Source organism: Myxocyprinus asiaticus, chromosome 37, assembly GCF_019703515.2.
Source record: "Myxocyprinus asiaticus isolate MX2 ecotype Aquarium Trade chromosome 37, UBuf_Myxa_2, whole genome shotgun sequence".
Lineage (NCBI taxonomy): Eukaryota > Metazoa > Chordata > Actinopteri > Cypriniformes > Catostomidae > Myxocyprinus > Myxocyprinus asiaticus.
Window position 1 is genome coordinate 37,002,707 of NC_059380.1, and position 26,319 is coordinate 37,029,025.

Genomic DNA, 26,319 nt, shown 5'->3' on the forward strand with positions numbered 1-26,319 from the left:
AGCATAGCTGTCTGTCGGGTTTTCACCCATCACATCTTCATCATATATCAGTGTTTTCCATCTCACCTGACACTGTCATCGCCTGTTTCTCCATTCAGGACAAATATCTGAATCTGCACCGTCTGTGTTTCAACAGCTGGTAAATCAGAATAAACAAACACAAATAGCAGTCACAACAATGTTAGCATGACGGCTAGTCAGTAAGCAAATTCTAAAAAAAGTGGATCAACTTTTGTTTAAAGACCTTAAAATGTGAATTAGTGACAGTTTCGATGTACAATAGTGAACACTGTGTATAATTAGTGTGCTATGGATGCTGTAATGTTATAAAATATTACAGATCAAGGATGAGGTTTTAGTAGGCTAGCTGTACTCGAGGACCGTCTATCAACAACATTAAAAAGAACAATTTATTGTAACGAAGTGTTTCAGAAGCACATTTAAATTTCCCATCTGAATCAAATGAAAGATGTGGGGTTGAATAAATAAAGTGTTTAGATGAGTTTAATGTGTTTTTGGGTGGAGAGGTTTGACGCGACTGAATGTATTATATAATCTTACAAATCCCACTTTTCAAAACGTTTTATTTTATAAAGGTATGGCGGTATTCTATTAATGTTTGATTTAAATCGAATGTTTTACTGCACATTTATTCAATGTTTCCTTAAAGAAATACTTGCTCCAATCAAGTAATCTAAAAAATACAGTATTTTTTTGTTTTTTGTGTTTTTAAAAAAAAAAAAATTATATCAACTTAAGAAGTGAATAAGAAGTATGCAATGAGTTATATGTTGTATATTAACATTATGTGAGTGACTAAAACACATTGTTTTACTTTATAGACATGGACAGCAGCTCCACAACTTGTGCATTTGACACACAGGTAAATACATTTTGATTTAATGTAATCCGTGTATACTGTTAATTGTTCCAAATAGCCTGAGGTGTAAAGTAATTGAGTAAAAATACATACATATTATACTTAAGTATTATTTTTTTGGAGATTTGTACTATACCCGAGTGCAATTTAAACGGAATACTTGTACTTTTACTTAATTACAAAGAAAAATATAATTTTATTTAAACTTGACAAGTGGGGGACTGGGTAGCTTAGCGAGTAAAGACACCGACTACCAACCCTGGAGTCATGAGTTCAAATCCTGGGCGTGCCGAGTGACTCCAGCCAGGTCTCCTAAGCAACCAAATTGGCCCGGTTGCTAGGGAGGGTAGAGTCACATGGGGTAACCTCCTCGTGGTCGCCATAATGTGGCTCGCGCTCGGTGGGGTGCGTGGTGAGTTGTGCGTGGATGCCACAGAGAATAGCGTGAAGACTCCACTCGCGCTACGTCTCCGCGGTAACGCGTTCAACAAGCCACGTGATAAGATGTGTGGATTGATGGTCTCAGGCGCAGAGGCAACTGAGATTCGTCGTCCACCACACAGATTGAGGCGAGTCTCTACGCCACCACGAGGACTTAGAGCGCACTGGGAATTGGGCATTCCAAATTGGGCAGAAAAGGGGGAGAAAAATCACCCCAAAAAAAAAAAAAAAAAAGAAAAATGCATTTTTCTCTGCGTGTGGAAGCTTCACGCTATTCTCTGCGGCATCCACGCACAAGTCGCCACGCGCCCCACCTAGAGTGAGAATCACATTATAGCAACCACGAGGAGGTTACCCCATGTGACTCTGCCCTCCCTAGCAACCGGGCCAATTTGGTTGCTTAGGAGACCCGGCTGGAGTCGCGACTCCAGGGGTGGTAGTCAGCGTCAATACTCTCTGAGCTACCCAGGCCCCCTGTTGTTGTTGATGTTGTTGTTAGGCAACTGTTAATTATAATAATAACTATAAAACCAGACATTATATTGGTAATAATAATGATAATAAAATCTGCTCAACAGCAAGGTTTGATGGGAAACCTCAGAAAAAAATTCAGAAAACCAACAACATTACTAACTTTGAAGAAAGCTTTATTTTAATTTTTGATATCTTTGTGTCCCAAGGGCCTGGGTGCTCTGACATCGCAATTCGTGAGTGCCTTCTCCCATGCAACGGACATTGCGTGACTGTGGCAACGTTTTTGCAAAATAAAATTATGTGGTTCATTACACATCTCAGGGCAGTTCCGAAGTGAAATGTCCACTGTGTGGTGCTAAAAGCGAGTGAAATGTTCTCTTGAACAGATGAGGTTTTTAAGGTTAATGTTCTATAGAAATTTAAATCAACAAAACCTACCCTAAACCTTAAACCTAACCGATAGTGTCATAAAAAGCTAATGTGAGATGAAAAACAAAATTTCTGAAGCAACCATGTAATTTTGTGGTGCTTTGACACTTTCGCCTCACGTGTCGACTTACGTGCTCTTCAGGACTCGTACCCCTGTCCTTTGTATCACAAGAGCAACGCTCTATAAGTTGAGGTACTGCACAATTTGATCACACTTAAAGAAGCTTGGAATTGTAGTTTATGTAATGCAAATGTTAAAATGAGTCATGCACTATAGTAAAAGTGTTTCGATGTCATAAGATAGCTTTGTGTGAGGAATGAGTGTTTATGAACTGATAATCTGCCATTTTACTCCTGATTTGAGATAAAGGGAATAAATGTCATAGTTGTTTTAGCGCCTCTAGTGTTTATTTCAACAGGAAATTGCCGTGTTACGTACAACAGGCCACATAAAAATCGTTTTGCAAAAATGTAGTTATTGTAACATGATTCTTTGACCAGGTTGCGAATGCCACTGTGGGAGAAATATGACGGTCATCAGAGACAGTACAAAGGCGACTTAACAAACCAATCGAATTTAACAACATCCTCTCACACAATCTCCTCTCTTCATTTCATTCTAGCTAGGAATTTTATTTTATTTTTTTTTTTAAATAAGTACAATTTACTTTCACTCAAGTATGTTTTTGGTTAGATACTTGGACTTTTAATTGAGTAAAATTTTCACTAAGTATCCATACTTTCACTTAAGTATAGTTTCTGAGTACTTTTTACAACCCTGCAAATAACTTCGACTTTCTGTGTTTTTGTTTGTATTCGTATAATGAATTTGTCTTATTTTTAATCATCCATATGTATGTGTGGCTGACAATGGGGTGGTCTGTCTCGTTTAAAACTGTAAGCAATGTGTAATCGTACCAAAAATATTCAAAGAAACATTACGTTTCAGTGCTATTAGTTCAATAGTTACTAGTTTGAGCTCTTAAAATAACATTCATCAAAAGCAGTATAATAAAATTGTGTGCTATTGTAACGTATTAGCAATATATGTCTAATTCAGTAATTCGGTTTAGTTTAAGTTGATGAAATTTAGGAAGGTGGTCACAGTTTTCACGGTTGGACAATAAAACCATTTTTTGTTTATTTAAACATGTTTTTCTCTCTTTTTTAATATTTGTACTTCATTAGTGTGCCTCAAATTGCTAAACTTGTCAGCAATCACATTTTAATATGTGTCAAACGTTATTATAACGTGTAAATCACATAGATTTGATGAAAATGGCATTGTGAAAACATAGTTTTGCATTTTTTATTTGTGTTGTTCGTGTAATTGCATAATTAATGTGTCTTTTATTCGATGTCAAATATTTGCACTGTTGACAGAGGCGCTGCAAAATAGCACATGTGCACAGTCTTGGATTTGGACTCATTTTATGACTATAATATGCTTTCATATTACACTATAAATAATGTAAATTTTTAATGCAGTTTTTCATTTAAAGGAATATTCCTGGTTCAACAAGTTAAGCTCAATAGACAGCGTTTGTGGCATAATGTTGATAATCACAAAAAAATGATTTCAGCTCGTCCCTCTTTTTCTATAATAAAAGCAAATATCTGGGTTACAGTGAGGCACTTACAATGGAAGTGAATGGGGCCAATTTGTAAACTTGAAAATACTCACGTTTCAAACGTAAAGCCATGAGACAAAAAGGTGATAAAAATGTATCACCACAAGGTGGAAAGCAATATCCAATCTTGTATCCATTTTTACAACTTTATTGCAGTGATGACACAGTTTGGAAATGTTGCCGCATAAATCAATTGATTAATTAATTATAGTATTTCACCCAAAAATGAAATTCTCTCATTATTTTCTCACCCCCATGCCATCCCAGATGTGTATGGCTTTCTTTCTTCTGCAGAACACAAATGAAGATTTTTAGAAGAATATCTCAACTCTGTAGGTCCATACAAGTGACCAAAACTTTTAAGCTCCAAATAGCACACAAAGGCAGCATTAAAGTAATAATAAGACTCCAATGGTTTAATCAATGTCTTCTGAAGTGATCCAAATGATTTGGGTTGAGAACAGACCAAACTGTAACTCCTTTTTCACTGTACATCTTGCCATTGCAGTCTCTAGGCACGACATGATTTCAAGCTCAATTACACTTCCTAGGGCTTAACGCATGCGCGGAGTGCTAGATGGCGCTAAGAAGTGTAATCAAGCTTGAAATCTTAGATGCTTAGGTCAAGATTTATTGTGAAAAAGGTGTTCTATTTTTGTCTGTTTTCATCCAAAATCAATTGGATTGCTTCATAAGACATTGATTAAACCACTGGACTCGTGTGGATTACTTTTATGCTGCCTTTATGTGCTTTTTGAAGCTTCAAAGTTATGGTCACCATTCACTTGCCTTGTATGGACCAACAGAGCTGAAATATTCTTCTAAAAATCTTCATTTATGTTCTGCAGAAGAAGAAAAGTCATACACATCTGGGATGCCATGAGGGTGGGTAAATTATGAGAGAATTTTCATTTTTGGGTGAAATAAGCCTTTAACCTGGGGTGAAATATGATAACTGTCTGCTGAAATGATGACTTGCTTACTGTCTCATCTTGGTACTGTTGCTGCTTTATAATTACAGGGATACAGTTCAACATATAAGCGGAAACGGACTGTGGAAGATTTCAACAAGTTCTGCACTTTTGTGCTTGCATATGCTGGTTATATTCCTTATCCACAGGAGGTGAGTGTCTGTGTTTGAAACAGAGAATGCGATAACAGAAATGTGTTCACAAAATGTCCACATACTTATTTTACATTTGATTAAAAGTGCTTCTGCCAGAAATGTGTGTTTGCACTTTTGTACAATTTTGATGGCACTGGGTGAAGGGAGCCTAGCTGTCCACACAGGCTCACTCAACCATCTTGATATGAAACTCTCTGACACATTAAGGCTATGACACAGACCTTCAATGGTTCCTTCGGCAGTGGTGTAGCACTGGGTTTGTTTTTTAGTTTTTTTTTTCCCCATGGGTGTTACTCCCCCTGTCTGCCCTTTTGAGCTGCTCTGCTGCTGACACTCTTGTTTGATCCACAGAAATGGTGGTGGCAGCCGCTCTGTCACGGCCACTGAGAGACATCCCCCTTCAAAAACCCCCCAGCCCTCTCTTCCAGGGTAAGAGGGCCACTCCAGTCTCCTCCATTCTCATCTCAGACCCTGTCTCTAAGAGTCATTCTTCACGACAGCAGTGTGTGTGCATCCAAAAACACTTCACTTTTAGGTCTCGCCCCCTTTAATGGATCTTAAAATGGATGGAGGCTAAATTGTGTAAACTCTGTTACGAGGAAACCCAGGAGGACAGAAAATAGTTCTGTTCCAAATCCTAGTGAGCTGCCTTGCTGTCTACTGTCTACATAGGCAGGTGCATTCTAAGGCAGCATCTTAACTGAAATGTAACCAAGTAAGTCAGTTTACATGCACTTTAAAGTGAGATTTCAGTTGGACTAAAACTATGAAAATGTGATTTAAATGCTTTAGTCTACTTAAATGTAGACCAGATTAAATTTAAACTTTTTGAAGTTTGACAAACAGGCCACTATAATGCGATTGTAGCTCTGCTTTATCCAGCATATATACATGTTAATCGGACCGCAATAGAGCGCAACAGTGTCCGCCCATTTTTTTCAGTTTTATCGGTTCTGAAATTATTTTTCCCATTCGTCTTTTTCTTAAGGGTTTCATAAAATTGTTCATAAGAGTTGTAAGCCATGAACCAAACCAACCATCTCTGAAGTGAATCTCGACATTACATTTAAAGCAAAAAGCCATTTGAAAATCAGACTAAATATGAAGGTACAAGACTGCAGTTACTGTCTTTCATGAGGGAAAGAACTGCAATCCCATGAAGCACTTCAAATGAATTAATTGAATTAAAAACAATGGAATATAAAACTATCGATTGAAAGTTGTTTATTATATAAGTATAGGATCAATATATTTTAAAGTTAACGCTAAATATTCAGATGTACTGGTATGCAACTATTTTGAGAGTGGGCAAGAAGTGGGCGAGCTGTTTTTGCATGATTTGTTCACTGCAATTCTCTGACTGGTGGATTGTTTCCCTTCAGGATCATGGGTAGTGTAGTTCTTCACTAAAAATGCCGGCATTAAACAAACTTTTTTTTTAAATGAAGCCGAAATAATGTGGACTGATGGCTTCAACACAAGCATATGCCATTGATTAATAACCTCGGAGCTCACGGTAGGTCTTTTTTTAAAGGTTTATAAATTATCATTAAAAATCTGTTCCCATCTGGAAAACATTAATGGGATTTTTACTTGCGAATCAGACTGTTGCGCTCTTTTGTGTGTGATGTTAGCATGTTGCAAAGCATGATACTCTAAGCTTAAAATCATACAAAGCACACTCAAATATTGGTTAAATAGCCATTTTTGAATTACATTTAACAATTCTTGGATGACTTTTTTTTTTTTTTTTTTTTTTTTTTAACTGAGCTCGTCACAGTGCATTTAGGGATTCGCCTTCTCTGCAAAGGATGCATGTAATGATATGTTGGAATTTGGTCAAAAGAGGTTTCATTGAAGGCAGCATAAATATGCTCTCTAGGTTTTGAAACAGAGCTAATGTATCTCATTACTTTGCAGTTGGTCAAAATTCATGTCTTTTTTATTATTTGTGTCTTACATTCTTTAATTACTTCACACTTATTTTGTTTTCCCAGGTCACTGTGCACAAAGGAGCAATAGCACTTCTGAGTTTAAAAATAATGATCGTTGGGTGAGGGAAGAAACAAAAGTTGGGATAAGCAGAAGTGGACCCATGAGAAATTCTACAAAATAATCTGCAGTTGATTTGGGAACTATTTATTAGCTGTGATGGCATAACTCTGTCCAGAAAGCTGATTGTGGTTTGGCAGGAAAATGATGGGGAGATTTTAAGTTCTCGGAATTTACAGTGGATTTCAAAAACCTGCCAATTGTGTGCTTTATTTTTAACAGCACATGGTCAGTCTTGGGTTTGTCTTTGTGGGCGCTGTTGTTTAGAAACCTGCATTTCTGATGACCAATAATTTATCTCTGTCTTAGGGGCTACATCTTAATTTTAGCAGTGCTTCTAGAAGAATATGAGCTTGCAATTCTTGCTCTGCGCTATAATACTTTTCTGATCCTGGTCTGTGACCAGCTTTGCTGGTGTAACTCGTCCCACACTATTTGTGCTGCAAACATGAATAATACCTCAAATGGTTCAGCTTATTGAGAACAGTTGTGATATTACTTACTATTACAGACTATGCAATCTGACTTATGATTTTTGCCTGGTGGATGATAAAACAGACACAAAAGTTCCATAGGCTTACATTGAAGGAGGGACCGGGAAATATCTAGATAAGCAAGCCCCTAGTAAGTAGCAACCTCCCAGAACACCCTAGCATCATGGCGCCTTTTTTTCTACTTTTGTATGAGCAGGCACACTCAAATTTTCTTTAGAAAGTGTAAAAAAAAAATTACGTTTTTCCTTTTCGGCTGTCTGGTACAGACTGAACAAGGTTCTACAGTCACATTATAACATCATATAAATATTTTGTTTTCCTCGGTTGGGAAAGGTAAATGGAATATTGGCTTTTATCATCCGTAAAATATGAATAAAAGCCATATTAAAAACCTCTGAAGTCTTTACTTGATATAAGTAGACATTGTCATCTTGTACCAGTTTGGTCTGCATTTTACCAGCAGGATTGTGCGTGTGGATGGGTTTCTGTATATTAATTTCGCCATAAGTGACTTCTGGGAGTTAACGTTTGTTCATCTTCAGACTGTGGTGGTAGAAGTCAACAGATGTCAATGTGGAATAGTCGTTTTCCAAATTAAAACCATTTTTAACCTCTGTCCACAGGAGGCACACTTGAGGAACAGTTCTAGTCCACCCAACAGCACCGGCAGCACTGTGGACAGCGATGGATGGGAGAATCAGAGACTGGGCTGTGGCCTCTCATCTCCGGACGAGCCCCCACCCAAGAACCGCAAGAGCTTTGGTGGATTCAAGAGACCTTCACGAGAGGAGTCTGAGCCACAGAAGCGTCCCAAGTCAGCTGGTCTTCTTCTAGAGGGTGGAAAGAAAGCTGACAAGGTGAAAAAGAAGAAGAAGCTGAGGAAGAGTAAGGATGAAGAATTTGGATCCTTTTCCCAGTTTATTCCTAGTGCTCAAGGGGAGATCGGCAATCTTGGATGTACCATCAAAGAGGAACCGGAAGATTACGTCAACATTCCCGTGCCATCTATTAGGATGGGTACAGTGTGGCCTGCACATGCTGGCACATGTTCAACACCTGCTTCAGGCTCTCCGGGTCCTGTAATGTGCAAAGAAGAACCTGATTCCGGGCATCCATGCTGGGACAGTTCTAAAAGTTCTGGTTCAGAGTCTACAGTGGAGGGTAGGGAGAAACCAGCACTACCTGATGGAGAAGCCATGGTGTTGAAGGTAGAAGGTTTGCCTGGCAAAAGGACTGTGATCCGCCAGGGAAAACAAGTGGTGTTCCGAGATGAGGATGGATCGAGAGACGATGAAGACATCATGGTTGATTCAGGTAACCTCTTCCGACGTCAATCAATTGGTCTTTTTCCTAAACTTAGTGAGTTGTCTTGTTGTCTATTACCTACATATGCAGCTGCCTTATAAGGCAGCATCCTAAACAAGATGGAACCTCATAAGTGACTGATTTGAATATTCTCCATAGGCAGCAACTCTGCTTCATCACGCAAAGTCCATAGCAAACTAGACTCAGTTGATTTCAATATAGTTTGCCATTAGCATGTTGCTAAGCTAATAGCGTAATAATATAAGTGAAAAAAATATATTTTAATTACATTGACATATTTCAACATTACAACATGTATTTTAATTCATCTGCCATCTTAAATGTATTTTTCACTGAGCTTTTCACACAGCAATTCATTCTACATATTACATGTGATGCAGCCTTAGAATGTGGCCAAAACAAGGTTAGGTCGGGTCCACACTAATATGTTTTCGTTAAAAACATGTATTATGTGTTGTTTACGCTATCCACTTTGGTTCTGGAGTATGACCTCAGCCTTTTCCCAATACCTTAGTTATCAGTATTGTCAAAATAATAACATTACGACATTTCAGTTGAAAACACATTGATTTTGCTACTTTTACACCTCATATCCACAATGGAATGCCGTTTCTTCGTACAAAAACACTCTCTAGTAACGCATGCTTTAGAAAACTGGCGTTAGGAACAGAAAACAGATTTTTCAAATGAAAACGTATCAGCAAGGACGTGGCAGTATAATTATGCATCCTTCCATTTAGAATAGATGTTGACTGTTTAATCAACACCAGTAGCTGCTTTAATTATATACAATATCTGCAAAAATTTATGTTGATAGTTTGCTGATAGATTTATTAATGTTTTTCCATTGGCAGCCTTGGAGGGTTCTGATGTATGACCACAACCTTTTTCCACCACCTTAGGTATTGGTATCGGCAAAATTAAGACATTAAAATGTTTTAGTTGAATACGCATTAATTTTGCTACGTTTATCCTGCTCTGAAAATGGAGACGTACGTAAACGCTCTCTAGTAATGCATACTGTAGAAAACGATGACATTAGGAAACTGAAAACGTATTGGTGTGGATGTGGCAGCATAATTATTAGGGCTGCCCCCAAATAGTCAACCAAATGTTAGTCGATGAGAAGAGTCTTGGTCGACCAAGTTTTGATTGGTCGATTGGTCGTAGGAAAAAAAAACTCTACAGGACACCGACAACACCGATATTACCGCTGGTTGGACGGTAGGTGGTACTATGGGGTAATTTTCGTTAAGCAGGGTTAGGGTTAAGCCTACACAATAAAGCAAGACACCTTGATTTCAAACTTTGAACTTTATTTTTTTATTTATTTTAACTAAAAATTTTCACTCCAGGATGACACACACATTTTTTATATTAGAAGATTCACCAACATGAATCCTTGAAACATGTTTTATTAGACTGTACTGGTCTTAACCCCATGAGAAACCTTTTTTTAATTCCGTAAACACTCATGAAGAAATGTTTAACAAAGTCATACCTAACGCAATTTTAGAGTTTTTAGGCAAATTGATTTTAAAAACCTTATATAGAGTTCCTTACACATTTCTCGCCATGGAAATAGCCATAGAAGCTGGCATGGCGTTAAAAACAAACAAACAACTAAAAATGTAAATGAAATTGTGTGTTGTTCAACTTTTTGAAAGATGGCTTTACAACAGTTGTGAAGGGCAACATCTCTTTGGAAACTAACCTATTTCATCTGTGCATTCTCTACCGGTCGGGTATTTCGTTGTCCGGGAAAAGAAAATACATCATGTGTGTGAATAAATTCATTTTGTTCCCTCCTTCACGATATACATCGGCAACCCCTGGGCTGAGGGATCGGTGGATATTCTTGCTTAAGTGATTTTGCATTGAAAATTAAATTAATTTATTTAAAAAATGAAAAACTTAAATCAAATACATTTCTAAATTCAAACTGCACTCCAAACGAAACGAAAAAGTGATTAAAATAATTAAGTGATCAAAAAAAATAATATAAACTCAGCAAAAAAGAAACGTCCCTTTTTCAGGACACTGTATTTTAAAGTTAATTTTGTAAAAATCCAAATAACTTTACAGATCTTTATAGCAAAGGGTTTAAACAATGTTTTCCATGCTTGTTCAATGAACCATAAACAATTAATAAACATGCATCTGTGGAACAGTTGTTAAGACACTAACAGCTTACAGATGGTAGGCAATTAAGGTCACAGTTATAAAAACTTAGGACACTAAAGAGATCTTTCTAATGACTCTGAAAAACACCAAAAGAAAGATGCCCATGGTCCCTGCTCATCTGCATGAACATGCCTTAGGCATGCTGCATGGAGGCATGATGACTGCAGATGTGACCAGGGCAATAAATTGCAATGTCCGTACTGTGAGACGCCTAAGACAGTGTTACAGGGAGACTGGAAGGTCAGCTGATCATCCTCGCAGTGGCAGACCATGTGTAACGACACCTGCACAGGATTGGTACATCCGAATAACACACCTGCAGGACAGGTACAGGATGGCAACAACAACTGCCCGAGTTACACCAGGAACGCACAATCCCTCCATCAGTGCTCAGACTGTCCGCAATAGGCTGAGAGAGGCTGGACTGAGGGCTTGTAGGCCTGTTGTAAGGCAGGTCCTTACCAGACATCACTGGTAATAACTTCACCTATGGGCACAAACCCACCTTCGCTGGACCAGACAGGACTGGCAAAAAGTGCTTTTCACTGATGAGTCGCGGTTTTGTCTCACCAGGGGTGATGGTTGTACTCGTGTTTATCGTTGAAGGAATGAGCGTTACACTGAGGCCTGTACTCTGGAGCGGGATCGATTTGGAGGTGGAGGATCCGTCATGGTCTGGGGCGGTGTGTCACAGCATCATTGGACTGAGCTTGTTGTCATTGCAGGCAATCTCAATGCTGTGCGTTACAGGGAAGACATCCTCCTCCCTCATGTGGTACCCTTCCTGCAGGCTCATCCTGACATGCAAGCAAGACAATGCCACCAGCCATACTGCTCGTTCTGTGCATGATTTCCTGCAAGACAGGAATGTCAGTGTTCTGCCATGGCCAGTGAAGAGCCCGGATCTCAATCCCATTGAGCACGTCTGGGACCTGTTGGATCGGAGGGTGAGGGCTAGGGCCATTCCCCCGAGAAATGTCTGGGAACTTGCAAGTGCCTTGGTGGAAGAGTGGAGTAACATCTCACAGCAAGAACTGGCAAATCTGTTGCAGTCCATGAGGAGGAGATGCACTGCAGTACTTAATGCAGCTGGTGGCCACACCAGATAATGACTGTTTTGATTTTGACCCCCCTTTTGTTCAGGAATACATTATTCAATTTCTGTTAGTCACATGTCTTAGTTGTTGAAACTTTTTATGTTCATACATATGTTTACACATGGTAATTTGCTGAAAATAAAAGTTGAAAGTAAGAGGACGTTTCTTTTTTCCATTTACCTCAGGCAAGTATCTGTCTAAACAATCAGTTGGAAAATTACTTACACAAATAGACATAAAAACAGTTATAAATGTAAAAATATAATTATAATGATGATAATAGTCACTGAAATATAAATCATGGTTCGAGGTGAACGTGTTTTTGTATTATTTTATTCTTTAATCACAGATGTATTGGCTGCAGTAAAGCAAAGTAGTAAAGTAAACTGAACTCAAAGCAGTCTTCGGGCAAATTATTTGTAATATTAATTTGATAATAATAATAATAATAATAATAATAATTTAATACATGGGAAAACGAGCTAAATATCGTCGACATCATCAAAGGCATCAGCTATTGGCGATCACTCTGACCATCGTCGATCCCCGAGATCATCGTCTAATGTGCATTTCTCTCAATTAACAAAATGTTCAGACAGTCTCCTTACTGGGTTTTCCTACACATTCAGAATCATTACCACTTTTGTCGGTGTTGCTGCGGCTCGCTTCATGCGAGCACTTGTAAAATTGATATTTTAAAGGCTCATTGTTAAAGTTTAGTATTTCTCTGTAATGTAGAACAGTGTTAGCAATGTTACTTAGAATATTCTTTATCAGTCCTGGAACTCAAATCATTTTCTGATGCCCCCCAACATATATATATATATATATATATATATATATATAAAGTAATTAAATTAATATCATAAACATGCAACGACTAGGAAAATCTTTGGTCGGGGGCAGCCCTTATAATTATGCAACCTACCATTTCTAATAGATTTTTGATAGATTTTGATAGATTTTTTTATTTTTCCTGTTAGCGGTTTCTGGAGTATTACCGCAGCCTTTTTGCTTTTTTATGTTGTCAAGGAAAAATCGGCCATTGCCCTTTTTGAAGTTCTTAATTTTTCAAATCTCTCTCTCTCTCTCTCTCTCTCTCTCTCTCTCTCTCATATATATTTATATACAATGTGTGTGGCTGAAAACGATGACATTAGAGAAATACAGGCTGCTCTGGAAAAAGACAGTGTGGTTGTTTCAAGGAGCACAATACGACAATACTTGAACAAAAATGAGCTGCCTTTACTGTGCCAATGCCACAAAAAAGCCAGGTTACAATATGCCCAACAACACCTTGACATGCCTCACAGCTTCTGGCACACTGTAATTTGAAGTGACGAGAGCAAAATAGAGCTTTATGGTCACAACCATAAGCGCTATGTTTGGAGAGGGGTCAACAAGGCCTATAGTGAAAAGAATACCATCCCCACTGTGAAATATGGTGATGGCTCACTGATGTTTTGGGGGTGTGTGGCTCTAAAGGCACGGGGAATCTTGTGAATATTGATGGCAAGATGAATGCAGCATGTTATCAGAAAATACTGGCAGACAAATTGAATTCTTCTGCACGAAAGCTGCACATGGGATGCTCTTGGACTTTCCAGCACGACAATGACCCTAAGCACAAGGCCAAGTTGACCCTCCAGTGGATACAGCATAAAAAGGTGAAGGTTCTGGAGTGGCCATCACAGTCTCCTGACCTTAATATCATCGAGCCACTCTGGGGAGATCTCAAACGTGCAGTTCATGCAAGACGACCAAAGACTTTGCATGACCTGGATGCATTTTGCCAAGATGAATGGGCAGCTATACCACCTGCAAGAATTTGGGGCCTCATAGACAACTATTACAAAAGACTGCACGCTGTCATTGATGCTAAAGTGGGCAATACACAGTATTAAGAACTAAGGGTATGCAGACTTTTAAACAGGGGTCATTTCATTTTTTTCTTTGTTGCCATGTTTTGTTTTATGATTGTTACATTCTGTTATAACCTACAGTTGAATATGAATCCCATAAGAAATAAAAGAAATGTGTTTTGCCTGCTTACTCATGTTTTCTTTAAAAATGGTACATACAGTGCATCCGGAAAGTATTCACAGCGCTTCACTTTTTCCACATTTTGTTATGTTACAGCCTTATTCCAAAATGGAGTAAATTCATTATTTTCCTCAAAATTCAACAAACAATACCCCATAATGACAACGTGAAAGAAGTTTGTTTGAAATCTTTGCAAATGTATTAAAAATAAAATGAAAAAAAAAAAAATCACATGTACATAAGTATACACAGCCTTTACCATGACACTCAAAATTGAGCTCAGGTGCATCCTGTTTCCACTGATCATCCTTGAGATGTTTCTACAGCTTGATTGGAGTCCACCTGTGGTAAATTCTGTTGATTGGACATGATTTGGAAAGGCACACACCTGTCTATATAAGAACCCACAGTTAACAGTGCATGTCAGAGCACAAACCAAGCCATGAAGTCCAAGGAATTGTCTGTAGACCTCCGAGACAGGATTGTATCGAGGCACAGATCTGGGGAAGGGTACAGAAAAATTTCTGCAGCATTGAAGGTCCCAATGAGCACAGTGGCCTCCATCATCCGTAAATGGAAGAAGTTTGGAACCAACAGGAATCTTCCTAGAGCTGGAAAGATGAATGCAGCAATGAACAGAGACATCCTTGATGAAAACCTGCTCCAGAGCGCTCTGCACCTCAGATTGGGGCGAAGGTTCATCTTCCAACAGGACAACGACCCTAAGCACACAGCCAAGATAACAAAGGAGTGGCTACGGGACAACTCTGTGAATGTCCTTGAGTGGCCCAGCCAGAGCCCAGACTTGAACCCGATTGAACATCTCTGGAGAGATCTGAAAATGGCTGTGCACTGACGCTCCCCATCCAACCTGATGGAGTTTAAGAGGTCCTGCAAAGAAGAATGGGAGAAACTGCCCAAAAATATGTGTGCCAAGCTTGTAGCATCATACTCAAAAAGACTTGAGGCTGTAATTGGTGCCAAAGGTGCTTCAACAAAGTATTGAGCAAAGGCTGTGAATACTTATGTACATGTGATTTTTTTTCTTTTTTTTTTTTTTAATAAATTTGCAAAGATTTCAAACAAACTTCTTTCACGTTGTCATTATGGGGTATTGTTTGTAGAATTTTGAGGAAAATAATGAATTTAATCCATTTTGGAATAAGGCTGTAACATATCAAAATGTGGAAAAAGTGAAGCGCTGTGAATACTTTCCGGATGCACTGTATATTACCAATTCTCCAAGGGTATGCAAACTTCTGAGCACAAATGTGTGTATATATATATAAGTCAGAAGTTTATATACATCACTACTTGATTTTAAGAATGTGAAATGTCAGAATAATAGTAGAGAGAATTATTTATTTCAGCTTTTATTTCTTTCATCACATTCCCAGTGGGTCAGAAGTTTACATACACTTTGTTAGTATTTGGCAGCATTGCCTTTTAAGTTGCTGGAATTTTGGCCCATTCGTCCAAACAGAACTGGTGTAACTGAGTCAGGTTTGTAGGCCTTCTTGCTCCTTTTCAGTTTTGCCCACACATTTTCTATTGGATTGAGGTCAGGGCTTTGTGATGGCCACTCCAATACCTTGACTTTGTTGTCCTTAAGCCATTTTGCCACAACTTTGGAGGTATGCTTGGGGTCATTGTCCATTTGGAAGACCCCATTTGCGACCGAGCTTTAACTTCGAGGCTGAAAACTTGAGACGTTGTTTCAGTATATCAGCGTAATTTTCCTTCCTCATGATGCCATCTATTTTGTAAAATGCACCAGTCCCTCCTGCAGCAAAGCATACCCACAACATGATGCTGCCACCCCCATGCTTCACGGTTGGGAAGGTGTTCTTTGGCTTTCAAGCCTCACCCTTTTTCCTCCAGACATAACGATGGTCATTATGGCCAAACGGTTCAATTTTTGTTTTATTAGACCAGATGGCATTTCTGCAAAAAGTAAGATCTTTGTCCCCAGTGTGCACTTGCAAACTGTAGTCTGGCTTTTTATGGTGGTTTTGGAGCAGTGGCTTCTTCCTTGCTGAGCAGACTTTCAGGTTATGTTGATATAGGACTCAATTTACTGTGGATATAGATACTTGTCTACCTGTTTCCTCCAGGATCTTCACAAGGTGATTTGCACTTTTTGCACCAAACTATGTTCATCACTAGGAGAGAGAATGCATCTCCTTCCTGAGCAGTATGATGGCTGCGTGGTTCCATGGTGTTTACACTTGCATAATATTGTTTGTACAGATGAACGTGGTACCTTCAAGCATTTGGAAATTGCTCCCAAGGATGTGCACAATTCCACTGCAATTGTGATATAGTCAATTAAAAGTAAAACAATCTGTCTGTAAACAATTGTTGGAAAAAATACTTGTCATGCACAAAGTATATGTCCTAAACGTTTCCCAAAACTGTAGTTTGCTAATATGAAATAATAAATATATATATATATATATATATATATATATATATATATACAGGTGCATCTCAATAAATTAGAATGTCGTGGAAAAGTTCATTTATTTCAGTAATTCAACTCAAATTGTGAAACTCGTGTATTAAATAAATTCAATGCACACAGACTGAAGTAGTTTAAGTCTTTGGTTCTTTTAATTGTGATGATTTTGGCTCACATTTAACAAAAACCCACCAATTCACTATCTCAAAAAATTAGAATACATCATAAGACCAATAAAAAAAAACATTTTTAGTGAATTGTTGGCCTTCAGGAAAGTATGTTCATTTACTGTATATGTACTCAATACTTGGTAGGGGCTCCTTTTGCTTTAATTACTGCCTCAATTCGGCGTGGCATGGAGGTGATCAGTTTGTGGCACTGCTGAGGTGGTATGGAAGCCCAGGTTTCTTTGACAGTGGCCTTCAGCTCATCTGCATTCTTTGGTCTCTTGTTTCTCATTTTCCTCTTGACAATACCCCATAGATTCTCTATGGGGTTCAGGTCTGGTGAGTTTGCTGGCCAGTCAAGCACACCAACACCATGGTCATTTAACCAACTTTTGGTGCTTTTGGCATTGTGGGCAGGTGCCAAATCCTGCTAGAAAATGAAATCAGCATCTTTAAAAAGCTGGTCAGCAGAAGGAAGCAAGAAGTGCTCTAAAATTTCTTGGTAAACGGGTGCAGTGACTTTGGTTTTCAAAAAACACAATGGACCAACACCAGCAGATGACATTGCACCCCAAATCATCACAGACTGTAGAAACTTAACACTGAACTTCAAGCAATTTGGGCTATGAACTTCTCCACCCTTCCTCCAGACTCTAGGACCTTGGTTTCCAAATGAAATACATAACTTGCTCTCATCTGAAAAGAGGACTTTGGACCACTGGGCAACAGTCCAGTTCTTCTTCTCCTTAGCCCAGGTAAGACGCCTCTGACGTTGTCTGTGGTTCAGGAGTGGCTTAACAAGAGGAATACTGTAGCCAAATTCCTTGACACGTCTGTGTGTGGTGGCTCTTGATGCCTTGACCCCAGCCTCAGTCCATTCCTTGTGAAGTTCACCCAAATTCTTGAATCGATTTTACTTGACAATCCTCATAAGGCTGTGGTTCTCTCGGTTGGTTGTGCATCTTTTTCTTCCACACTTTTTCCTTCCACTCAACTTCCTGTTAACATTCTTGGATACAGCACTCTGTGAACAGCCAGCTTCTTTGGCAATGAATGTTTGTGGCTTATCCCCCTTGTGAAGGGTGTCAATGATTGTCTTCTGGACAACTGTCAGATCAGCAGTCTTCCCCATGATTGTGTAGCCTAGTGAACCAAACTGAGAGACCATTTTGAAGGCTCAGGAAACCTTTGCAGGTGTTTTGAGTTGATTAGCTGATTGGCATGTCACCATATTCTAATTTTTTGAGATAGTGAATTGGTGGGTTTTTGTTAAATGTGAGCCAAAATCATCACAATTAAAAGAACCAAAGACTTAAACTACTTCAGTCTGTGTGCATTGAATTTATTTAATACACGAGTTTCACAATTTGAGTTGAATTACTGAAATAAATGAACTTTTCCACGACATTCTAATTTGAGATGCACCTGTATATATACAGTACTGTGCAAATGTTTTAGGCACTTGTGAAAAATGTTGCATAGCGAGGATGTCTTCAAAAATAATGCCATAAATAGTTTTAATTTATCAGTTAACATCATACAAAGTCCAGTAAACATAAAAAAGATAAATCAATATTTGGTGTGGCCACCTTTGCATTTAAAACAGCCCCAATTCTCCTAGGTACACCTGGACACAGTTTTTCTTGGTTGCTGGCAGATAGGAAGTACCAAGCTTCTTGGAGAATTCACCACAGTTATTCTATTTATTTATTGCTTCTAGTCTTAATTGCTTCTGTCTCTTCATGTAATCACAGACTGACTCGATGTTCAGTGGGGGGCTCCGTGGGGGCAGTGCCATCTCTTGTAGAGCGCCCTGTTCTTCTACTCTAATCTTTTCTATTTGCAGAAGTAGTGTTTGGGAGTCTAACATTTATATTTCCTATTGACACACTAAAGCTGAAGATATAAATAACCATCTTAAGACAAATGTTTTTGTGAAACATCTTAAGTGCCTAAAACTTTTGTACAGTACTGTATGTATGTGTGTGTGTGTGTGTGATATATAATTTATTTTTTTTACTTGCAAGCAGTCAGAGATTCACTGTCGCAAGAAAATAAATGAAAAATTATTGAAAATATTGACGGTATTATTTGAATATACATTTTGTCTCTCTTATGTGTAGATGACGACTCCTGGGACCTAGTGACATGTTTCTGCATGAAGCCATTTGCCGGGCGGGCGATGATTGAGTGCAACCAGTGTAACACCTGGATCCACCTCTCGTGTGCCAAAATCCGCAAGTCCAACGTCCCAGAGACATATATCTGCCAGCGGTGCAAAGACTCTAAGTTTGACATTCGACGCTCCAATCGCTCCAGAGTGGGGTCTAGAAAACACCTTCTCGACTGATGCCACTCCTCTCCATTTGCCCCTCCCACATGTACAGAGATTCTTAAAGTAACTTGTTGTGTGAAAACAAGACGCAATGACTACAGAAGAGGAAGGGCTGAGTGACCTACATGCGGCATATTTTTCCGTTCCTGTTTTTAATACTTCTAACCTTCCTAAATGTTTGCGTAAGACAATCAGTACTTGGATGATGCATTAAAGACGGCAAATTTCTGCCGTACAGACTGTCGACAACTGGAGTTTTACCGGTACATGCCTGAAGGTATTACGATAGGTGGTGCTCTTGAAAGAAAGGATTAGGGTATCAGAACAAAGGGGTAGCTAGAGAAGCCACTTTGTACCTGCAGCTTTCAAAAGTATGTCTATTTGTTAGAGTATGTATATTATGTGAAATAACCTTAAGATATCAGTGTTTGAGATGTTTAGACTCAATTCTTTGTGGAACTTTTCTGAAACCCCCAAATGTGTATGAGACAAAGAGTTCTATATGTTGGATAATGCTGATCAAAGTCAGTGATACTTTGGAGTGAAATATCAGAAATGGTTGCAACAAATGAAGGATCACATAATGAGACTGCATGTATCATTTCTGTTTCTGTGTTCATAAAGCTCTGATAAGTTGACATTTCTGCCCTACTTTGAACAAAAAAAACCTTTGTTTGCATGTTTAAATTTTTGACTAATCAAAATATTTTACAATGCTGTAGATTTTTTTTTTTTTTTTGTTTTTTTTTTTTTTTTTCTGTCATCACATTATGTTTTTGAAAATGTCAAAATAGGCAAAAATGATGTTCTTTGAATTGCCAAGTTAGCTGATTAGAAGATTGTTACATGTCCAGGTCACGTTTCACAACAAAATCATAAGTAAAAAATATTTTGCTTGAAGAAAATGAAATCAATAATTTTTTTTTAAATTTTCTGTTATGGGGATTCTCATTACTGTAACAGTAATTTATATAAATCGCCATAAAAGGCAATAAAACACATTTTATCTTGTATAAAAACTTTACAATTAAAATGTCGTAATTTTCTAAAATATCCAGCAATTACTAATAAAAGGCTTCATTTTCTTTATGCTATATATATTATTATTCGCAATATTTATATAGAATTTTTTTTTTTTTTTTTTTTTTTTTTTGTGGGGGGTGCGTTAAATATGACCAGGACTTGTTCTTGACAGATTTTGTGAGATTCACCCTTACAAAAGAAGAACATTTTTGCCTAAATAATTTATTGACATCTCATGGTTTTATCAGTTGTGGTCATTTTTAGTCTTAACAGGAAAACACTGTGACGTGAGATGTGTAGATATTATGTTTCCAAAACATGTAGCTTGAATTAGAAGAATCTTTTATAAGGTTGTAGTTGTTGTCAACAGCTCTGACCCTTCTAACCTGCATAATAATTTGATCAATACCTGTTTCATGTTAATAAGCATGCTAAGTGTGACTGCGTCCTGTTTCCTGATGCAATCCCATCGGAAATGGGCAGAATTTTCGGTTTGTTTCCTTGAAGATAATACCACATTTGGACATTATGTACTTTTTTATTATTTATATATATATATATATATATATATATATATATCTCGAGCAAATTGGTTGACGTCTTTAGATACACATTGCAGAGAGGGTAAATTATTTGATACCTTTAGTATGTGGATAAGTGCAGAACCTTTGTGGTTGTGTTTGGTATGTTGACTTCACCCTTCACTGGAATACTGCATGCTTACCATGTAAAACCTTTACATTTGAGGTATAGAAATTTGGTCCATAATTCTAAGCATCTTCCTTAGGTGTATTTTTTTTTTTAAATTTTTTATAGATGTTCTTGTTGCAAGTTTAAGGCAAATAGATTTGATAGTTGTTTTAATTACTTTCATGTTGTGGTAAGTTATTGAAATTGTGAAACTGGATTGATCGGGTTTTCGAATGAGTCAGTAGATAGTTTCCACAATTATTATTATTATTATTATTTTTATTTTTTTTGGAAGCACACAAGTGGGATATCCTCAAACCCTTAAATTGAAAAAAAAAAAAAAAAAAAAAAGTATCTCTTCCCCATAAGGCAATTTTGGAATCTTTATTTAAAAATAAAACAAGCTAGATTGTCATTGTTTTGTGAGCAAAAAAATGTCACTTGTACATTTAATTTTGCAAGTTAATGCTTTTTGTTAACCATTTATCAAGGGTTTCGTGGATAATGGTTTCTGTACATTTATGTTTTATACTTTCGTAATGTGTTTCTGTAGTATGACATTATTTCAGGACTGTTTGTGTGCAGGAGAGAAGAGCTCACACTTGTTATCTTAGGGTAGAGAGGCAGTGTCCAATGACAAGAAAGAGATGTTTCTATGAAACTTCATGTTGTAAACTGTTGTAAATAAAGAGATATTGAGGATTTTAAGGACAATTTGTGTGAGCCTTCGCATTCCTTTCTAGAAACTGAAACTGTGTAATTTATGTCTTAATGTTGTTGTTTTTTTGTTTTTTTCAACAAAATATCCAATGGTAATAATAGTTCTGACATGCACCTTAATATGTAACTTGGACACATCATCAGTGATGTAACTTGGGATCAACAGGTGTTTCGGGTCTTTAATCATCGGACATCCTCACCCAGGTGACCCAGCTGGGGGTGATCATGCCCCAGCTTGTGTCCAAGTAGTTTTTGTCATCCACAGATCTCCTCACTTGATCCATAGCCATCTTGATGCTCTCTTTGCTGCATCCATGATATTCTTGATGGCCTTTCTCCTGTGATGCCAATAAGCTTGAGTGCTCTGAACAGAGACTGGCTGGCAAAGCCTCTGCAACCTACTTCTATAGGCTCTCACCTAGCCTTCCAACCACGACTGTGGCATTCGCCTACCAAACCATCATACATTGCCCTCTTCCTCTCAAACACCTCTTCAATACGGTCTTCTCAGGGGACAGTGAGCTCCAGCAGGACCATTAGCCTTGTTGTTTCAGACATCAGGACCATGTCTTGCCTCAGGGTGGTCACTGGGAGGGTATCTGGGAATCTGAGATATCTCCCTAGGTTGACCAGCAGCTGCCAGTCTCCTGCTGTGGCAAGGAGCCCACCTGCTGTTCTTGGTTCTATTTGGAGTTTCTCTCCCTCCCTGACAAAGGTGATGCTCTTCTTTGTAGGGGGGTTCTGCTTACTGCTTGAGATCCCTCAGCTAATGCCCTCAAGACCTGTTCATGATGCCAGCGATAGTGCCCCTCTCCCAGGGCCTTATGGCAGCAGCTCAATTTGTGCTCCAGGGATCCCTTTTTGTGGCACAATGGACATGCTGGTGTGTCTGCCAAGCCCCAGCAGAAGAGGTTTGACAAGCTGGGCAGGACATCTGGGCAGACTAACTGGATCAGGAGCTTAATCCGAGACGGCTCTACCCTCCAGAGCTCTGACCAAGAAATCTTCCGGTCCAGTGTTTGCTCCCATCTTGTCCACGTGCCCTGCTGCCACATCCCCACCATCCTACCCAACCGAACTTCCTCCACCCCTGCTCGCACCTCCTCCTGCACCAACTGACTCCTCGCCTTCCCCTGGGTTTTACTGTAGCAAGGTCTGGTAAAGAAACCCAGCCCGGCTCATCCCACTGTCTGCTGTGCCCTCCACTTCCTCCCAGTCCTCACCTTAATGCCTGCCCTGGAGATCTCGGTGTCGCTCAAGTCTCTGTAGAGCAGCACCTCTCTTACACAGGTGACCATGAACTCCTTCAGACTGCTGAAGTGGAGCTGAAGTTTGTTCTTCCTCCGTACAGGGCAATGCTGAATAGGATTTGAGGTAGGCCCAGCAACCTGTGTAGGAAGCTGCTTATTGTTCTCTCGAAGCTTTCAACAGTAGGGGTCTGAGGAGTCATGGTAAAATGCCATGCTGGTATATCCAGTTTTTCAATTTCCCAGGTAGCCCTAATTTGTCCACTGTTTTAAGCCAAGATTGCTGGTCATCTGGAGTGATGCACTGTCTTTCAGGGTGCTATCAAACACCTTACACAGAATCTTTAGCAGTTTTTCTTTGACAGATGGGATCTGTATACCTCCTAGGGAAAATCTAAACCTGTCCTCTACCTTACCCTTCCTCACCACCAAAGACCTGGACTTAGCCGGTTTAAAGCTCATCCGAGCCCAGGTGATGAGTTTCTTAAGGCCTTGGAGGATCCATCTGCATCCAGGGACTGATGTAGTTGTCACGGTCAGATCATCCATGAAAGCTGCCCCAAGAGGGGCTGCCTCACACCAAACTAGGGGGCCTCTACATTGTACTTCTGCTGACTTGACCTGCATGTTCATTGCCAAAGAGAATAGTCTCACAGAAATGGTGCAACTGGCGATGATGCCCTTCTCCTAACAATGCCATGCAGATGCTGATTTCCCAGAAGTGATTCTCAGACTGAAACAGTTGTAACAATCCAGAATGAGGTCATGATGAACATGATGCCGTACCAGTGAAGTCTCCACCCGCTTGTGTGGGATGGACCTGTAGGCATTGGTGAGGTCCAGCCAGAGGATAGCTATGTCCCCTTTGCTTTCCTTCGCCTCACAGATCAGCTGGGTAAACAGCCCCTGTGTGCATCCCGGTACCTTTGGGACTCCACCCTTCTACACAGAGGTGTCTATACATATATATACATATATAAGAATTCCTCAGGAGGAACTTTGTCAAGCGTCAAACAACAACACTGAAAAATATTTTGCCCTCCACTCTGAGGAGTGAGATGATTCAGAATTGCTCGATGGTACTTGCATTCTCCTCCTTTGGAATCCGGACCCCTTCTGCCATTCTCCACTGCTGGGCCACCTTACCCCTCCTCTAGATTACCTTAAGCAAGTGCCACAGTCTGTACAAGAGGCTGTGACACTTCTTGTAGACCAGGTACGGTAATCCACTGGGACCCAGTGCAGAGCAGGATCTAGCAGCTCTGACACACCCTGGACCTCCTTTAAGGTGGACCCCTTGCTATCGAATTATATGGTGGGTTATGGTGGTGTTATCAAGGCCCTACAGTGCCCCAGGTCTTAAACCTTTGCATTGTCTCTGTAGGTGTTTCCAAGATGCTTATCAACCTTCTCTTTGTCAGAGACAAGATGACTGCTGTGTTTTTGGCCAAGTAGTATCTTCAACTCTCCACGATTTGTCCCCCCGAACCTCTACTTACCGCTTGCTCCTTTAAGCCAAATCTTTCAGATCTGATGCTGATAATGTTGGTTCACATGGCCCGAAGCTACTGATCTGCATCACCACTGGCTGTGGCATCCAGGATGGCCTCCAAGTCCTCATCAAAGAGATGCCACTCTTTTTACTTTGTTGGCAGAAGGCTTCTTGACCCGATGGTGTTCTGAATGCCTGATTTGGTGAGGAACAGATGGTCCTTGGAGGTTCTGGGCACTGAGGGTGACTCCAGGCCTGGCTCCTCCTGTGTCTCACCAGATACTGGACCTGCTTGCTTTCCCATCAAGCATTTAATTTTGGCCTGGTTGATCTTCAGACCATGTGGGTTTTTGCAGACTTTGAAACATACACAAACTGCTCTCCTAGTCGATAATTCCATATCTTGAGTCATTACCTGTGGATCCATCCAATTGGGGTGCTCATCCTCTCCACTTCTCAAGCACCCCTGGGGGTATAACTCAGTAAGGATATCCGTAGCTTGCTTCTGGGTTCTCTCTCACGAGAGTTGCAGTTTGATGCTACCCCTACCTGCCCTGGTTACTGTCTTTCTAGCTGTCTACTGTCTCTCCAGCTGTCACCATGCCTTTCATGGTCGTCATCCAGTCTGTTCCCAGATGTCACTGGCAAAGTTAGGCTGGGATAGTTCTGACATACACATCAAGATGCAACTTGGACACATCATCAGTGATGTAAAGATAAAGATGATATAGGAAGATTTTATCCATCTGGAATAGATAGTTGCTTTGCCCATCCACTTTTTCAGCTGTCCTGATTCCAAAAGTATTTTAATCCACAGGGATTTCATAAAATCCTTCATTAAAGAGTTCTAAGCCATGAACCAAACCATCCAGCTCTGAGGTAAGTCACAACATCACCTAACATTACATCTTGACTTGAATCTAAGCCATGGTAGAACTTCCACTGTTGATTAGACATGCCCCTCTTCCTAAAACACCACCTTTCAAAAACGTACACATGCACACCAGTGCTGCCAAACCCCTGCCTCTGAAAATCTCCAAAACAACCTCAAAAGTCTAAATTTTTCACCAAAATTCGCCAAATAAGAAAACACAATATACTGTATATAGACCTACATATGGTGTATATAATAAAATAAAAAATAATAATAAATAAAAAGGGGCATAAAACAAGTTCACTGACTAAGTGTGGGACAATTAAAAAAAATAAAAATAAAAATTGTTATCAAGGATTGGTCCATCTTCAGCAATGTAAAGGGCTAAGGGACATTCAGTTTCACAACTGTCAAATTCCTAGGTGATGCAAATTACTCCATGAGCACCTGCCTCTGATCAAAACAGGGTTTTGCAATCTCAATGTGCTTGGTGGTCAATGTAACAATTTGTTAGAAGTGTGAGTCTTCCTATCACATAGTATGATTTAGCATGTGTGTTTAATAATGAATCGCCAAAAAAAATCAACAAATATATTTAAATCTAGCGAAAATAGCTCCTTGTCTCAAAACATCATTAAAAGTCGCAGCAGCCACGAGAAAGTCACTAAATTTGGTGACAAATCCCCCAAATTGGCAACACTGATGCACACAGAGATGTTTGGAGACATTGGTATTTATAGATGGAGTGAAGAACATCTCTCTGTCACAGCTAGAAAAATAAACCTTCGATTTGATGTCAGCAATTCTGAACAGCTATTCTGACCTTGTACAGGTTGTATGATGCTAGCTGTCAAAAGCAATGGGAGCAAAATAGAGTTCTCACACAACAAACAACAACTGTTAAACAGACTCGCAGCTTCTGCTGCCCATATATTAGCTCAGCTGCCCTGTATACGTACAGAATGATTGACAGACAAAAAACTGCTCAGAGACTTCTGATTGGCTGAATAAAGTATCTGGCCATGTCCAATTTTTTCCCCCAGCTGTTTACAGAGCCTTTTTCAAAGGCTGTCACAAGACAGGTGTGATATTTTATGTCACCTATTACAATTACATCAATCTGACAGGTAGTA

At 39.3% G+C, this 26,319-nt stretch overlaps 1 protein-coding gene across 2 annotated transcripts; it reads left to right on the plus strand.

The window, feature by feature from the left end:
* On the plus strand, nt 1-20,267 carry phf13 (PHD finger protein 13). Of its 2 annotated transcripts, XM_051675822.1 has the most exons (6): nt 1-139; nt 843-883; nt 2,002-2,028; nt 4,877-4,978; nt 8,151-8,841; nt 18,929-20,267. In XM_051675822.1, exons 2-6 carry the CDS (start codon nt 845-847, stop codon nt 19,153-19,155), a joined length of 1,086 nt encoding a protein of 361 aa, XP_051531782.1. In that variant the 5' UTR covers nt 1-139; nt 843-844; the 3' UTR covers nt 19,156-20,267. The 2 variants fall into 2 exon arrangements, with proteins under 2 accessions (XP_051531782.1, XP_051531783.1); XM_051675823.1 differs by lacking the exon at nt 2,002-2,028.
* The last annotated feature ends 6,052 nt before the right edge of the window (nt 20,268-26,319 follow it).